This window comes from Oncorhynchus masou, chromosome 15 (genome assembly GCF_036934945.1).
Source record: "Oncorhynchus masou masou isolate Uvic2021 chromosome 15, UVic_Omas_1.1, whole genome shotgun sequence".
Classification (NCBI taxonomy): domain Eukaryota; kingdom Metazoa; phylum Chordata; class Actinopteri; order Salmoniformes; family Salmonidae; genus Oncorhynchus; species Oncorhynchus masou.
The window spans coordinates 23,287,927-23,306,572 of NC_088226.1; the positions used below are offsets into that span (position 1 = coordinate 23,287,927).

General features: G+C 41.7%; 2 protein-coding genes across 2 annotated transcripts in view; one reads left to right on the forward strand and one right to left on the reverse strand.

Annotated features, from left to right (window-relative positions):
* Positions 1–1,137: 1,137 nt before the first annotated feature.
* Positions 1,138–10,904, reverse strand: LOC135555987 (serine protease 27-like). The gene is made up of 6 exons (XM_064988831.1): positions 10,705–10,904; positions 6,373–6,393; positions 6,088–6,250; positions 5,323–5,591; positions 4,153–4,301; positions 1,138–1,759 (listed from the first exon to the last, which is right to left on the reverse strand). The coding sequence occupies exons 1-6, from the start codon at positions 10,760–10,762 to the stop codon at positions 1,442–1,444; spliced, it is 978 nt and encodes a 325-aa protein (XP_064844903.1). The 5' UTR covers positions 10,763–10,904; the 3' UTR covers positions 1,138–1,441.
* Positions 10,905–15,198: 4,294 nt separating this feature from the next.
* The window catches only part of LOC135556009 (serine/threonine-protein kinase TAO2-like), a 32,798-nt gene continuing 29,350 nt past the window's right edge, over positions 15,199–18,646 (forward strand). Inside the window, 1 exon segment of the mRNA XM_064988867.1 lies at positions 15,199–15,760. The gene's annotated coding sequence lies outside the window, so the exon portion shown is untranslated.

An 18,646-nucleotide genomic window follows, 5' to 3' on the forward strand; every position in this document is an offset into this window, starting at 1 on the left:
GATCAGAAATACAGTGTAGACATTGTTAATGTTGCAAATGACTATTGTAGCTGGAAACGGCTGATTTTTAATGGAATATCTACATAGGCGTACAGAGGCCAATTATCAGCAACCATTACTCCTGTATTCTAATGGCACGTTGTGTTAGCTAATCCAAGATTATCATTTTTAAAGGCTAATAGTATAAATAATATATATATATATATATATATATATATATATATATATATATATATATAATATATCAAATAATATAATTTCCAATTTCTTTGAGCAAACAATACAGCTCGGAATTGTTGTTGTTGTTTTTAAATAGCTTAGTATTTGTATTATTTCATTTGTAGTATTTATTTGCTCATCTTTATCAAGGGTGCCAATAATTTTGGATCTGTAAATGTATGAACTCAAATTTGAGTTGATGATTGGACATTTGGTTTTCCGCTGATTAATTTATGCATGTCATTCCTTTTATTTTAAGTACAATTATGTGATGTATTTTAGCTAAATATAGATGATATCACCTCTGGTTAAGTGAGTTTGTATGACCAATACAGGTAAGAGGGTTACCAATTGGGGTATATTCACTAGGAACCAAACAAACCAAACAGAAACCAACAGAAGCAAACAGAACGGAACGGGACCTACCTGAATTTGTCCAAAAGGAACTCTTGTTTCCGTTGCAAAACATTTCCCTTCAGAGTAAACAGTTTAACATGGCCTGTGTGGTCCAGTGGCTACAACCCTGGAACACATGTATGCCAGAGTCGGCATGGGTTTGAATCTATCTCACTGTCCTTTGACTCACCCGATCACTGTCTTTCCAACACTGTTCTATCTCTTTAATAAAAGCAAACAAATTAGTGGGACTGCCCCACTCCTTAAAAAGTACCAATTAAACAAAGAATAAATGATTTCGCAACTGTTTGCTACGGTCTTGGTCTAAATGAATACACACTTGGTATTTATGGCAGTCTGATAGTTACCTGCCTGCCACTCCACCATTACATGATAGGAGACGCTTGTTGAGAGGCATTCTCAGCTCAATGATAAATAGCTGTAGTTCACTATAAAGAATGTATCTACAGTATTTGCAGATACAGTATACTCAAGATGGAAAAACATACACAACTTGTAAAATAATTATAAAATTAGTTTTCCATTTAATCATCACGTGTGATGTCTATGTGTTACTCTCTTAACAATCATGAACTGAGCTCTGATGATCAACCAAATGTAATCCTATATAGCATAACGCAATTACATTTGCTCTCCAACTTAATTACTTACATCACAATAAGAAAATATGAGTAGATTCAGTAGATTCATATTCTTATTGAATGAAGCCAATCACTTATTGTTGACAGTTTTAACATACTATTACAGTGCCTTTCACATACAATGAGAAGTGTAGTGGACATAGAATCCACTTTTAGTGTATGCACTATAAGAAAAGATAAAAAGAAAGGAGAATAGGAGAGAGGGATAGGAGGAGAGAGAGGGAGAAGGAGAGGAGGTGTGTGGCCCCACCGGACAGTGCAGCACAGGTAACAGTGAGGTCAGAGTTATTCCCACTGGAGGAGAAGGTGACGAAGCCTGGTTGGTCAGTGCTGATCTGGCTCTTGATCCAGGCCTGGTACTGGGACACTCTGGCATACACTCCTGGAAAATTTGGTTTAGCACAGCTAACTCCGAAACTCACAACACCAGACTGGATCCAGACTAAGCCCGATTTGCTCACTAGCGGCCCCCCTGAGTCTCCCTGTACAGAGACAAATGTTACATCAGGGTCAGTGAACAATGCAATTACCAGCAGAAGTTCTCATGATTTTGGTTTGTGATCATCCCTAATTTGTCTTTAAAAAGTTCCTACACAGTCAAAATCATGTTTTTCTTGAAATTGGATGATATTTGGATGAAACCAGAACAAACTATTACTGCTGCTTCTACATTGATAAAGTTGGATCATAAAGTTACTGGTCCCCTCCCCCATGTCAAACACTTGGATTCAGGAGGCGGGATTATTAAGGGCTTTATGTGACATCACATAAAGCCTCTCATTTGAATACGCCAATGGTAATGTATTATTCTCTTACCTAACTTCATTATGTACTGCCTTGTAACTGTCATCGCAGAAGGCGTGTTGACAGAGGGGCGTGGTTTAGATAGCTAGGTACAATCTCTCCTATTCTGGTGTCCCCTATTCATCCTATTCAAGGCAAAGATACTGATAGGTTTCCACTTTCATCTGTGTCTGGTGTTAGCTAGTAGCTGGCTAGCAAGGCCTTTGGCCCGCATGGAACAAAAGCAGGGGAAGGGTTGCCCATAACGCTTACGCAGTTGTTATGTCATTACATCAAGAGACATTACAATTGGAAAATTCATACAAAGCAGGCTAAGGAAAATGGCGGAAGCAGATTTTATGTTTGAATCAGATGGTGTGTCTCGTGGAGATGAGAGTGAGAGGAATTGGATTACAGTGGCGAATGCAAAAGGAAATAAGAGAAGTGGTCGTGGAATCTAGTAAATCCAAGCCTAGTTCTGGTTCTTTTTTGGTCGGAGTAAAGGTTTTGAATTGATGTTGTTACCTGGGAGATCCGTTTGAAGTCTCTATAAAATTGGTGGATGCGTTGGATGAGGTGGTGTCGATGAGAGTAACGAGAAGTGGGCTTATTATGTCGTTTTGCGTACCTATGGAACAGAAGGGGCATGCTCTGCGCCTCAAGAAGATATTGGATTGGAATGCGTCCTGTGTGGATCTTTGAAGCAGGGCACCTATCAAAGGTGTTCTCTGGGTTGGCGCTAGAAGTAAATGCAATGTGTATACGTGAAGAATTGGATCAAGCAGTTGGTGCACAACGTCTGGCCCGCATGGCGGATGGAGTAAGGAGTAATCCCACCCCATCCGTTCTAGAGTTTTTCTTGTGAAGAGTCTCTGCCTTCTCACATGTATTTGGGTTTTATGAGATACTCTGCGAGAGCCTACGTGACCCAAACCCGAGCAGTATGATAAAGGCAAATGATTTGGTCATGTGTCATGTGTGTGTAGATGGGAGGGGTATCGTACGCCAGCTGAGCCTAAATGCTGCAATTGTGGTGGTGAAGATGCACCCAGATTTCTGAAGTGTCCTGTTAGGCTGAAGAATGGCAAGAATAAGGGCTGTCCAGAATGTCTCCTATCTGGAGTCGTCGAGAAGAGTGGAAGAAAGGAGTGGAGTTGAAGAAGTAATGGTAGTAGGAGTAGAGACACAAGATGATGTTCCTTGTCAACAGAGGGATCCTGACATGTTGCGTGTTAAAAGACGGTGGACTTTGTAGTGCGGCCGAGCGTTTTTTGCTCTGTTTACACAGGCACCTGATGTGATTTGAACTGCGACTGAAGGAGTGGGATGATTTTTTAATGTATTTTTTTGTATGACGTAGCCCCCCCCCTTCCCATAATATAATTGTTTTTGTTTCAATACCCCATACAGCAGGTGGGGGCAATACAGCAATAGTTGTAGTCTACCATAAAACCTTGAAGAAGAAGATATTCATAATATATGAAGATTGTCTGGCAGTCGATATATATATTTAATTAAATATACCCAGACAGCCCTCACCCTGTAAAGTTTCAATTGAAATTGTCCAAAATGAGTTAGCTAGCTAGCTTGATAAACAGTGCTGACAATTCCATTTGGGCTAGCTAGATAAATGATTTAGCCAACATTTTGTCTATATTGATGCTGTTACAATAACAAAATAGTTGGACAAATCATTTGTGAAAGCATGATGTGATGTATGACAGGATTGGATGTTGCATGCAATTTCAATGTTGTTTGAGCTGCTTTGTGTGTAAGCAAATTTGCTTGCAACAATGCTCACCGCGACAATGCTCACTGCATCCCTGTTGCTTGACAAAGATATTTTCAAAGAACCGTCAGTCAAGGTGAGCTACCCGCCCACTCAGACTACTAGCTCCCCACCCAGTCTCTATTTTCAGACTTCCTGGTAGTTTGACAGGAGAGTAAAAAGTAGTCATACAAAAAGTTATTTGACCTGTGGAATCAGAATGACTGTTCGGGACTTTTAAATAATAGCTCTGCAAACCACAGCTAAAATGCAGCTTTAGCTCTGCAACTACAGTATTTGGAATTAAACACAGCCATGTATCACCTGACAGGAATCCTTTCCTCCTGCCAATAGACCAGCACAGATCATGTTGCCTGTGATTGAACCCACTCCAGCATAGAGACAGGTACACTTCCTGTTCCCCACTACTGGCAGCTCCACCTCCTGTAGGGTCTGGGGTGAGGGCAGGGACACTGAGGAGGAGAGGCCATGAGAGACAGGTCACCTTTTACCGATAAACCGTTGTATACATTTCTGATCCTTTGTGATCTGCTCCAACTGTATTAATACAAACTGAACTTGACAAAAAAGTGACATATGTACAGGTAAAGGTTGTACAGTCAGGTCCAGAATTATTGGCACCCCTGATAAAGATGAGAAAAAAAATACTGTAAAATAATACGAATACTGAGCTATATTGAATGGAAAATGATGTTATACTAAAACAATTGCTCAGAGAACATGTAATAATAATATGTAATAAAAAAAAATCTGAAAAACATAGGGGTGAAAATTATTAGCTCCTCTTTTTTTTCAATACCTTGCCGTGCAAAAGTAATGGCACTGAGCGTTTTTCCTAATATGTTTTATGAGATTTGAGTACAGAGAGAGAGCTCTTTGGGCACAAACACAAGTGGTGGTTTTGGCGTCGAAATAAGGATGCATAAGCAGAAAAGAACCCCAAACCTACTGTAAAATATGGTGGTGGATCTTTGATCTTTGTTATGGGGCTATTTTGCTTCCACTGGTCCCGAGGCTCTTGTTAAGGTCAATAGCATCATGAACTTCACCCAGGACCAGGGCATTTTAGACAAAAACCTTATTGCCTCTGTCAGGAGGCTGAAACTTTGCCACAAGTGGATCTTCCAGCAAGACAACAACCCCAAGCACACATCAACATACAGAAAGAAATTGTCAATTGACCACAAAATTAGCCTTTTGCAGTCACCGGACATTAAACCCATTGATAACCTGTGGTTTGACAATGAAGGATATCAAGGATCTGGAAAGATTATGTACGGAGGAATGGTCTGAGATACCTCATATTAGGAAAATGCTCAGCGCCGTTATCCTCGCAAGTTGAGGCATTGAAAGAAAGATTTATGATTTATTTCATTGGGTTAAAAAAAAAAATCTTTATCAAGGGTGCCAATAATTCTGGACCTGACTGTGGCTTGACAATGCAAAGTCGGCATTGGGACCATCAGTTCTAACCTCCACTATTGATATTGCCCCAGCCAGTGACCCAGCTAGTAGTGCCATTGTAGTATGTGCTGCCCCCTGCTGCCAGGCAGACCGGCCGAATGTAGTTAGTGAAGGTGACGGATGACAAGAGCTTCAGCAGACAGATGTCATTGTCATTGGTTGCACTGTTGTAGTTGGGGTGGCGGATGATCTGAGAGACCGTTCGGGACACCTCGTTGGGGTTGACGCTTTCCTGATTTTCCCGGCCCAGGTAGACAAGCAGGCCAGACGTGCTGGTGCTGAGAATGAAGGGAGGGAGTTGAGGCTAAAGATTATAAGTGTGATTGTTAGTGTGCTTTCTGACACAATTGACCTAATTCTGTCATGTATTTTAGAGAGATAATGTCACTTCTCTGGAGTCACTTATTTGACAATCATCGACAGACCCCCATAGAAGCTAGCAAGCACATACATTTTTGCTAGGAAATGTCATTTTCAAGTTTTTAACTCAAGTTTTTGTATTTACATGGTAGAGTTGTCCTCAAATTACCAAAATACATTATCATTTGAATTAGCTCTCTGAATTAAGTGATTATTCATGAATACAGTAGATAAAATAGTACATAGGCAAATACAGTGTATAGAGACATTTCAATCACACATTGGCATAATATACAGGTTGGGGGGAAAGAGAAAGGGGGGATACCTAGTCAGTTGTACAAATGAATGTATTCGACTGAAATGTGCCTTCTGCATTTAACCCAACCCCGGGTGGGATAGGTTATGTCATTCTACCTGGCGAAGCAGTGAGCGGCAGTCAGGACCCAGTCTTTGTTGACAAGGGAGCCTCCACAAAAATGGCTGCTGGATCTGTGCAGACTGGCCTGCCATGGCCAGCTCCCCGCCAGTGCATTATGACCCCCCACGATCTTTGTGTTGAGAGGAGCTGTACCGCACACTGGAGGATACAAACCCATGAGAGGCGGCTCATGATAGAACACACAAATCCCTCACATTATAAAAAGAGCAACAAAAAACAAAAGCTGATTTGAAGTTCTGCAGTTGTAGTTAATAACTTACCATCCAACTGTGCATGGCCACCTGGGTGAGGGAAAGTGGATTGGTGTTATTAAAGTTTTTTTTCAGTTACCAAGTTATAGTACTTAAATTGACATGCTAATATGGGGGAGGAAGCTAATATTTAAATACTATGTAAAAAAAAAATAGAAAAAAATCGCTGAACTAACCCTAACCCTGGCTGGAAAAGTGCCTGTGAAATCTTACAAAACACGGGTTTGTTGTTATCCAGAATGAATGGAGACGAGGGAAAAATAACAAACTGGTCATTCACTGAAACAGCCCACTAACCAGAAATATTCAGTGGTGTAAAGTACTTAAGTAAAAATACTTTAAAGTATTACTTAAGTAGTTTGAGTATCTGCATTTGACTATTTATTTTTTGGAGGACTTTTACTTTACTACATTCCCGAAGAAAATAATGGAGTCCATTATTTACTGCATACATTTTCCCCTGACACCGAAAAGTACGCGTTACATTTTCAATGCTTAGCAGGACAGGAAAATGGTCTAATTCACTCACGTAAAGAGAACATCCCTGGTCATCTGATCTGGCGGACTCACTAAAACACAAATGCTTTTGTTTGTAAATTATGTCTGAGTGTTGGAGTGTGCCCTGCCTGTCCGTAAAAAAATGTAAACAAGAAAATCATACCATCTGGTTTACTTAATATAATGCATTTGAAAGGAGTTATACTTTTGATACTTAAGTATATTTTAGCAATTACATTTACTTTTGATACTTAAGATACTTTGTTTTGTACTTTTACTCAAGTGGACACGAACGTCATCAGGGAAATGACCGGACCAAGGTGGTGAGCGTACATTTCTTTTACTTTGAATGTCGCCAACAAAAAACTAACGTGACGCTGACGAGGGGTATACAGGCCACTAGCACAGACAACTACCCACAACACCAAAAGGAAAAAAGGCTGCCTAAGTATGATTCCCAATCAGAGACAAAGATAGACAGCTGTCCCTGATTGTGAACCATAGCCGGCCAAAACATAGAAACAGAAAACATAGAAATAAAGAAACTAGAATGCCCACCCTAGTCACACCCTGGCCTACACCAAAATAGAGAATAAAAACCGCTCTATGGCCAGGGCGTGACACAAGTAGAATTTTACTGGGTGACTTTCACTTTTACTTGAGTTCTGTTCTGTTAATGTATCTTTACTTTTACTCAAGTGTGACAATTGGGTACTTTTTTCCACCACTGGAAATTTTTCCCTTCTGTTATCGTCATAGGCAAAACTTGTGGTTTAACCGGATGCATTTTTGCCCTACCAACCTCCCTTTGCTCATACTATTCAATGCCGCTCAGTGGAAGTCATTCTCAGGGCGAAGGGAGGATGGAATGAAAGAAAACAGCCATTTCCAGAATTTCTAGTTTGAACCCTCTTACTTAGAAATCAGTGGAGGCAACAGTAGTTTGAGGGATAATCTTTTATTTATTCTGTGTGGAAACCCCCCCCAAAAAGTAATTTGAAACAATAGCATCGCTTGGGACATTGCTGTGAAGAATATGATGTTTTAATTATCATACTACTTTTTCAGCTACTAAAGTGTCCGTGCTCAAACTAAACATCTGTAGACAATACAATGTATGAACCGGAATAACATTTACTCTGACGGGTCAACCCAATGTGTCTTCTTGTCATGTTCTGACCATAGAGAGCCCTTATTTTCTATGGTAGAGTTGGTCAGGGCGTGACTGGGGGTTAGTCTAGTTTATTATTTCTATGTGGGGTTCTAGTTTTGTTTTTCTATGTTGGTGATTTTGTATGATTCCCAATTAGAGGCAGCTGTCATATTTAAGTAGCTTTTTTTCCCACCTGTGTTTTGTGGGATATTGTTTATGTGTAGTTGCATGTTAGCACTACATTTTCGTCACGTTTCGTTATTCTTTATTGTGTTGTGCGTTTCACTTAATAAAGATATGGAACCCAGATCACGCTGCACGTTGGTCCGAGTATGCTTCCAGCGAACGTGACACTTCTGTCCTGTCACGCCCTGACCGTAGAGAGCGTTTTATGTCTCTATTTTGGTTTGGTCAGAGTGTGATTTGTGTGGGCAGTCTATGTTCTATGTTCTATGATTTTCCATTTCTATGTGTTTGGCTGGGTGTGGTTCTCAATCAGAGGCAGCTGTCTATCGTTGTCTCTGATTGAGAACCATACTTAGGTACCCTTTTCCCCCACCTGTTTTGTGGCAAGTTAATTTTGTCTTTGTTCAGGGCACATAGCCCAAAGCTTCACGGTTTGGTTTTTGTTCTTCGTTTTGTAGTCGTCAATTTTGAATAAAGAAAACATGTACGCTTACCATGCTGCACCATGGTCCAGTCCTTCAGCCAGCCGTGACAGAACTTCCCACCATCAACGGACCAAGCAGTATGGTAAGGTGGACTCCTGGACATGGGAGGACGTTCTGGATGGCAAGGGAGTCTACACATGGGAGGAGATCTTCGCGGGAAGGGATTGCCTTCCATGGGAACAGGTGGAGGAAGCTAGGAGAGCAGAGGCAGCCGGAGAAAGGAACCAGCGGTATGTGGGAACACGGCTGGCAAGGAAGCCTGAGAGGCAGCCCCAAACATTTTTTGGGAGGAAGGCACACGGGGAGTGTGGCAGAGTCAGGAAGCAGACCTGAGCCAACTCCCTGTGCTTACCATGGAGAGCATGGGTCTGGTCAGGCCCCGTGCTATGGGGTGATGCTCACCATGGTGTCGAGGCGGAGCATTCACAGGCCGGTGTGCTCGGTGCCAGCATCCCGCATTTGCCAGGTGGAGGCTGGCATCCAGCCAGAATGGGTGGGGCCAGCTCTGCGCTCAAGACCACCAGTGCGCCTTCACGGCCCAGTGTATCCGGTGCCTCGGCCAAGGAAGAGGCCTCCTGGATGTCTCCCCAGCCCGGTGAGTCCTGTGTCTCCCTCCTGTCCGGCGCTGCCAGAGTCTCCCTCCTGTCCGGCGCTGCCAGAGTCTCCCTCCTGTCCGGCGCTGCCAGAGTCTCCCTCCTGTCCGGCGCTGCCAGAGTCTCCCTCCTGTCCGGCGCTGCCAGAGTCTCCCTCCTGTCCGGCGCTGCCAGAGTCTCCCTCCTGCCCGGGGCCCCCTACAAAGGGGTGGAGCGAGGTTTACGTCCCTCGCCAGAGCCGCCACCGCGGAGAAATGCCCACCCAGACCCTCCCCTATAGGTTCAGGTTTTGCGCACCTTTCACCTTTTGCGCACCTTTCCGCACCTTTGGGGGGGGGGTACTGTCATGCCCTGACCAGAGAGTGTTTTATGTCTCTATTTTGGCTTGGTCAGGGTGTGATTTGGGTGGGCAGTCTATGTTCTATGATTTTCTATGTGTTTGGCTTGATTTGGTTCTCAATCAGAGGCAGCTGTCTATCGTTGTCTCTGATTGAGAACCATACTTACGTACCCTTTCCCCTCCACCTGTTTTGCGGGAAGTTAATTTTGTCTTTGTTCAGGGCACATAGCCCAAAGCTTCACGGTTTGTTTTTGTTCTTCGTTTTGTCGGTGTCATTTTTTAATAAAGAACATGTATGCTGCACCTTGGTCCAGTCCTTCAGCCAGCCGTGACATGACCAATATTTACCCAGCACTGGGTTGTTTTTAACCAAATAATGTCAGTGCACTTTTAATCTAAATTTAAGTATTTGTTTTTACTGAGGCAGTTCACATTACTAAAAAAATATAAACACAGTCCAAAATAGATAAAGTGGTCCTGTAATATACTGTTAAAGCAGTAATATCAAACATATTCACTGTTTTAATCCTCTTCTCTTTTCAAACACAAAATATTCACAGGCAGTCTTTTTAACCCCTCAAGGTTGAAGTCCACGCTCCCACAAAATTCTAATTTGGCATAATAAAAAAATTGCAATAAAAACCTGTTTAAGCTAGAGATCATTCCACTTATTTCAAAACTCTGTCCTCCAGAAAGTGGAGAGCATTAGCAACATGATCACAGTTCTTCATGAGATCTTTCAAAAAAAAGCTGCGTTAGAAATGATTACACAAACATACTGAGCAGCTCATGTTATAGACAGAAGCGTGCTACATGGCACACTTCCAATCATGGCTAGTGGGAAGGTTCCTGTCTTTTCCGTGGCTAAACGCACTCGGCGCGTAATTTGACAATTGTATCCATATTTACAGATAGCATACAAGTTTGTTATGAAGGCACATGAAAGTTCAAATGTACCAGAAAGCATTTCCAGAAGGCACATCTTTAAAAATCAAATGGCTAAATGATCCTCGGTACGACCTTCTTAAAACAATTTCATATAGCTTAGTTGACTGCATTTGATTTAAAATAATAATTCCCTCTTACCTTTTCCAATGCAGGTCAATGTTACTACCACAGCACACAACTCCCACCACGAGTCCATCCTATCAGCTGCTCTGGCTTTCTGTGTCCTGTCTTTAAAATACTCTTTGAACGGGAAGGTACTGTATGTATGTACGTAGGTAGGTAATTGTTTGTATTGAGTCAGGGTGTGACACTTACCTCACAATACTGGTCATTGTCTCTTACATCATGTCATCTCTCTCTATCTAGCTCTCTCTCTCTCTCTTGCTCTCTCTCGCTCTCTCTGTCTTTGTGTGTGTGTGTGTCTTTCACAACCTTATGTCACTGATCATTTCCTCATTTAGCACTCTTTCAATATCAACTGTTCTCAATTCAGTTAAATTAAAATCATGATTTGGCAAATCATGTATTTGGCTGTTCTCCAAATAGCATTTTAGAGTTGTTAAATTGTGTAGAAATGCAGTAAATTATATATATAAAAAAGATTATTTCAAGCCTAGTCAAATACAGTAAAGGAGATAAGCTATTGACTGTTTTTATTTTTTCATTGATAGAAATTTTTTGTGGGACCCGCGGGCCCCAACAGGAGCCTTTTCACACATGAGAAATGATGCATCACCAAAAGAGAGCATGGATTTCCAACAACTCATTGCCAGGCTGACTCAGATGCAAGACTACAATACTGTGGCTGATATAAACTAAAGGCTGATGACACCAGTAGCTCAACTATTCCTACAGCAGAGCACTCCTCCAGCACCTGCACCGCCAGTCATTGCATTAACGAGCATTGGCTTGCGAAACTACCTCTAACTTCCTTCATACTGTAACAATGGGGAGGTGTGAGGATAACTTAATGGCATGTCTCAGGCTGGACGTGTTGGCAGTCAGGAACTCTATTCTCCACCGAGTGTTTTTTAACCCCCCAAAAGTCGGTGGAGAAACAATGGAAGTGGCATGGAAGTGGCTAGAGTCTTGAGAGGTGTAAGGATAATTAGGAGTCTGAAACAATGGGTATTTGGTGCAGTGATAATGGCTGGAGTACATCTAGTTTATTTTTGGATTTTGCTGTTCTCCAAATATAATTTTAGAGTAAAAAGCTGTATGACGCTAAGAACATAAACAACTTCATAGTTAAGAACACTAGAAGAATATGGAAGAACATTTGACGTAATCTTGTTGCTTTTATGTATTTTGTTTTGTTGCTTTTTGTGCTATTGCTCTGTCTGCATGCTACGTGATGGGTGTCCTATGCTCTCTGCTCATTGTTTGTCTGTATTGTTATTGTAATTGTTTTTAATAACCTGCCCAGGGACTGAGGTTGAACATTAACTGGCTGGCTAAAACCAGCACTTTTACTGAAAAGTTGATTAATGTGCATTGTCCCTATAAAAATAAACTCAAACTCAAGAATATATCACTCCCAAAACACACAACCCTATGGAACAATCCTTGGATAGCTTTTCGGAATGCACCAATAAATTGGTCCACCTGCGAAACTAAAGACATAGAATGTCACCTGCCTTGTGCTTGTCTCCACCCCCCACCAGTAATAAACTTTTGTTACTTCAACACTGTCTGCATCTCGGTCTTCCCTGAAACCTAATTGGTATGGCAACTGCTCGGCATCTGACCGCAAGGCACTACAGAGGGTAGTGCGTATGGCCCAGCAGTACATCACTGGGACCAAGCTTCCTGCCATCCAGGACCTCTACACTAGGCGGTGTCAGAGGAAGGCCCAAAAATTGTCAAAGACTCCAGCCACCGAAGTCATAGACTGCTACCGTGACCGGAGTGCCAAGTCTAGGTCCAAAATAGTCCTTAACAGCTTCTATCTCCAAGGCATAAGACTGCTGAACAATTAATCAAATGGCTACCACAACTATTTGCATTGACCTCCCCTCCCCCCCTTTTTTTCTATTGCTGCTACTTGCTATTTTATCTATACATAGTCACTTTACCCCCATCTACATGTACAGTTCCATCGGAAGGTATTCAGACCTATTGACTTTTTCCACATTTTGTTACGTTACAGTCTAATTCTAAAATAGTTTTTTTTATCCTCTACAATCTACACACAATACCCCATAATGTTAAAGAAAAAACGGGTTTTTATTATTTTTTTAGCTAATTTATACCAATAAAAAGACAGAACTACCTTATTTACATAAGTATTCAGACCCTTTGCTATGAGACTCAAAATTGAGCTAAGCTGCATCCTGTTTCCATTGATCATTCTTGAGATATTTCTACAATTTGATTGGAGTCCACCTGCGGTGAATTCAATTGATTGGACATGATTTGGAAAGGCACACATATGTCTATATAAGGTTCCACAGTTGGAAGTGCATGTCAGTGCCAAAACCAAGCCATGAGGTCGAAGGAATTGTCTGTAGAGCTCTGAGACAGGATTGAGTCGAGGCACAGATCTGGGGAAGGGTACCAAAAAAATTATGCAGCATTGAAGGTCCCCAAGAATACAGTGGCATCTATCATTCTTCGATGGAAGAAGTTTGGAACCACCAAGACTCTTCCTAGAGCTGGCCGCCCGGCTAAACTGAACAATTGTGGGAGAAGGGACTTAGTCAGGGAGGTGACCAAAAACCCGATGGTTACTCTGAGAAAGCTTTAGAGTTCCTCTGTGGAGATGGGAGACCCTTCCAGAAGGACAACTATCTCTGCAGTACTTCACCAATCAGGCCTTTATGGTGGAGTGGCCAGACGGAAGCCAGTCCTCAGTAAAAGGCACATGACAGCCCGCTTGGAGTTTGGCAAAAGGCACCTATAGTCTCTCAGATGATGAGAAACGAGATTATCTGGTCTGACAAAACCAAGATTGAACTCTTTGTCCTGAATGCCAAGCGTCACATCTGGAGAAAATCTGGAACCATCCCTACGGTGAAGCATGGTGGTGGCAGCATCATGCTGTGGGGATTTATTTCAGCTTCATCCTTGATGAAAACATGCTCAGGACCTCAGACTGGGGCGAAGGTTCGCCTTCCAACAGGAAAACGACCCTAAACAGACAGTCAAGACAAAGCAAGAGCGGCTTCGGGACAAGTCTCTGAATATCCTTGAGTGGCCCAGCCAGAGCCTGGACTTGAACATGATCGAACATCTCTGGAGAGACCTGAAAATCGCTGTCCAGCAATTCTCCCCATCCAACCTGGCAGAGCTTGAGGGGATCTGCAGAGAAGAATGGGAGAAACTCTCCAAATACAGGTGTGCCAAGCTTTTAGCGATATTCCCTTGTAGCGTCATACCCAAGAAGTCCGAGACTGTAATCGCTGCCAAAGGTGCTTCAACAAAGTACTGAGTAAAGGGTCTGAGTACTTATGTAAATGTCATATTTCCATTATTTTATTTTTTATATATAAATCAACCAAAATGTTTAAACCTGTTTTTGGTTTGTCATTATGGGGTATTGTGTATAGATTGATGAGGGAAAAAAACGATTTATTAAATTTTAGATTAAGGTTGTAACCTAACAAAAAAAGGTAAATAGTCAAGGAGTCTGGAACAAGGATGATCAATGGAAACAGGATGCACCAGAGCTCAGTTTTGAGTCTCATAGCAAAGGGTCTAAATACTGTAAATATATATATTTTTTTAAATTAGCAAAAAATTCTAAAAATCTGTTTTTGCTTTGTCATTATGGGGTATTATGTGTAGATTGCTGAGTTTTTAAATGTAAAAAAATAATATATGTAGACTGTAATATAGACTGTAACGAAACAAAATGTGGATAAAGTCAACGGTATACACTAGATGACTGACTGACTGGGGGAGCTGTTTTGAAGCCATCACGACTCTGTCTTGGAACTCCCCCATCGTTGTAAAAAATATTTTGGCAACTATCACTATATTTATGAAATATATATATTTTTTTATGCTATTAGACACCTAAGTGCATCCTTTTAAATCATGAGCTAAAACCAAATATTAGAAAATATATAAACATTTTAGTAATAATTTAGTACAACTGTTACTATTCCCACTACAACAAAGAAATACTGAAATACATGTAATTTTGTCCTTGAAATATTTAATTTAAATACTGTAGAATTAAATTAATTCTTACTGGCTTCACGGCCTGAGCAACAGGCAGTTTACTTTTGGCACGTTAAATTCTTATTTACAATGACGCTGGGCCAATTGTGCGCTTCCCTTCGGGACTCCCAATCACGGTCAGTTGTGACACAGCCTGTCTCTGAACCAGGGTGTCTGTAGTGACGCTACTCCTCCTATCCTCAGTATGCTGAGGATATTTTTCGGTGAGCTGACTGAGTTGGGTGTAATGTGTAACCCATATTTTTGCTTGTAACTATTTTGGGCACAACTGACAGACAGAGCGAAATAGCAAGTTGTGGTTTCGTTAGTCCACCTGCCTTCGCCTACGGGTGTGAGGCTATTTAGATAAGTGTATACTTCACTCTCCAGCCTGAAAGGCAGCAATACGCATTACAGCATCTAGTGTGCCGGAAGCGGACAAGAAGAAGAAGAAGACACCCACACAGATAGAACAATGAGATTTAGTCATAAAAATATTTGACAACCATGCGCGTTACTTCCGGTTTCCGCATGGCTCCCGCCCCACTCACAGCCATCTTGTTTTTTTTTCCTGAACAAAAAAAAGGTGTGAGACAGAAAAACACTGACGGGGGAGAAGCATATTAGACATGTTTTAAACTTGACGGAAAGGCTGATGTAGTGATACAATACGATATGAAAGGAAGGGGAGCAGGAGAGGTGGAAGAAGACCAGCCGCACCCCGTATACAGCTAACGTTAGCTAGTAGCTAGCCAGCTAAGCTAACTGGCTAGTGGCTCACCAGTTCGGAACGGATTAAGTAGCTAGTCAGACAGCTAGCTAAGCTAGCTAGCTTCTGCTCAGCCCTACCGATAGCTAGCCTTTGAAATTGAGAACAAATCAAATTCGTCGTCGGATGTATGTGAGAAGGAAATCGATGACAATGCATCGTACGTCGATTTGAGAACCCCCTCCCCTCCCATTGAAGAGACCACCACTAACGTTACTAGTTTTTTTTCCTGTAGCTAGAGCGGGATCATAACAAGCCGTGGTAAGTGTTGCGATGTATTGTCAACAATGATGGCTAGTTAGTTAGCCATCCATCTTAGCGCTAGTTAGCCAGTTTGCGATTCTGGCCTTAGCGTGTATTTAGCATCAGAATAGTTAACATATCAATTGACTGAAATTAATTGACTGGCGAGCTAACCAGCTATCTGGCATTGCTGGCAAGGCATAGCTTACTCAACTAACGACGGTATGGTGTTTGCATACATCCATTGATAGCTAATTAGCCATCATGCTAAACTCAGCTGACATTGACATGCCTGAGCCAAAAATATATATAGCGATAACTATGACATAGTCTAATGTGGATAACTAGCTAGATATCTCAATGACAACCCCAATTTGAGCATATACATACTTGTAAACGTGCAGTTAACAAAGTTGAAAGTGAGTGAGACTCATTCATGGCGAGGCAAGACCTAACGTTAGCCTAGGTCCGAGTTGAAAATATATCCCCTTCAACCTAGGGCGAGACCCGGGTTCGTACCCCGTCTGTCACACAAGACCCATTACATTGCATGACGACATAGAAATAAAATGAATGACACACACTGGTTTTATTGTAGCCAAGCATTCCATGACCCAATTAATTTCTTCCAGAATTAGTCTTGCTACATGGCTAAATCAGTTCGATCATGTTGGGGCGGCAGTTAGCCTTGTGGTTAAGAGCATTGGGCCAGAAAGGTTGCTAGATCGATTCCCTGAGCTGACAAGGTAAACATCTGTCGTTTCTGCCCCTGAACAAGGCATGTAAACCCACTGTTCCTAGGCCGTCGTTGTAAATGAGAATTTGTTCTTAGGAAGGTTAAATAAATAAAAATAAATGTTTGTGCTGTTAGTGCCCTTAGTACAATGCACTGTCCCCCACGATCATTTACCCACAGTTAAGCTACTAGCTACCTACTTTACTATGACTCACACCACACTGCAAAAAGGGTGAATACATACTGGAACAAAACGGGGTAAAATAGGGAATGAAAAATAGTGTAACATTGGAGAATTGGATCAATTTCAAACCAACAATATAGGCCATCAATTCACATCAGCTGCAATAACTCCCTAGTGTTTATTGCTTGACAACACCTACCGGTGATATGCTCAGTGCAGCCACTGATGACATCGCAGTTAACTAGATCAAGCTGTAGGTCTTCTGTGTTAACATGAGTCTTGAATTGAGCACCAATAGACTGTTATTGTGTAACAGAGCATATCGAATATTTGACCCTAAAGTCGTGGGTTTGGCTCACTGGATTTCTATAAAGACCATGAAGTCTATATAATGTACAGACATGGCATGTCCTTTACACACACACACCCCTACACACACACTCTTGCACGCTAACACAAACACTTGTCTTGCGCACACATTATTTGAAAGGCTTGATTTAAAGAGAGCATCCAAAGCCCAGAGTGGGGGCCCTAAGGCGATGTCTTGATGCATTCACTCCAGACTGAATCACTGGAGCTGGTTACGTTAGCTCTGCGAGTTCCTCTCCAGCGGTCACACTCTCAAAGTCTAGGCATCCTTACTTCCTTTATTCCTTGAAATAGGCTCATCACTGATCTTGCATGACATGACTGGAGAAATCATCATGATGGAAGGCCATGCTTGCACCTGTACAACCATGTGAGATCAGTGACTATTTCGAGGCAGGAAGGAGGATGCATTTGAATTGTGTTTGAATAGGGACTTGGCTGTTTTTAACAGGATAGTTCACCACCAAAATCTATATTTGTCAGGTGGTTAGGCTGCATGTCATGATATTACACACCATATGATGTAGCCTATTTGCAAACTATTAGATATCTCCAGGCAAGACGTCAATCTTGAATTAATGGGAAATATAGGTGTCGGGTAAATCCACTTGAATTCAATCACTTTTTTGACAGTCCCTTTTGATTTAAACCAAACTTTCTATATATGTTTGCCTGTGGAAGACTTGGTCAGAAAGTGTATTTTTGTACCTGAATGCCAAAACATTCAGGAGATAAAGGTGTTCAAAGTTAACCCATTTTGCATACTCCACCATACCATGAGACATCCATGTCTTCATCACTGGAAAAGCTTACAAACATGGTTGGAAAACTATTTTAATTGTTTTAATAATATACAGTACCAGTCAAATGTTTGGACACATATAGTGGCAGTGTGGAAATGATCTCAAATGAGTGCAGGAAATGCAGTAAATTATTTTAGGGTGAAGTTGAATTGAACAGTATAAAACAATCAGAATGGAAAGACCCATTGAAATAATTTAGAATATAAACTCAGCAAAAAAATAAATAGATTTTCAGGATCCTGTCTTTCAAAGATAATTCGTAAAAATCCAAATAACTGTTTCTCATGCTTGTTCAATGAACCATAAACAATTAATGAACATGCACCTGTGGAACTGTCGTTAAGACACTAACAGCCTACAGACGGTAGGCAATTAAGGTCACAATTATGAAAACGTAGGACACTAAAGAGGCCTTTCTACTGACTCTGAAAAACACCAAAAGAAAGATGTCCCGGGTCCATGCTCATATGCGTGAACGTGCCTTAGGCATGCTGCAACAAGGCTTGAGGATCAGGGCAATAAATTGCAATGTCCGTACTGTGCGATACCTAAGACAGCGCTACAGGGAGACAGGACGGACAGCTGATCATCCTCGCAGTGGCAGACCACATGTAACAACACCTGCACAGGATCGATACATCTGAACATCACACCTGCGGGACAGGTACAGGATGGCAACAACTGCCCAAGTTACACCAGGAATGCACTCCATCAGTGCTCAGACTGTCTGCAATAGGCTGAGAGAGGCTGGACTGAGGGCTTGTAGGCCTGTTGTAAGGCATCACCGGCAACAACGTCACCTATGGGCACAA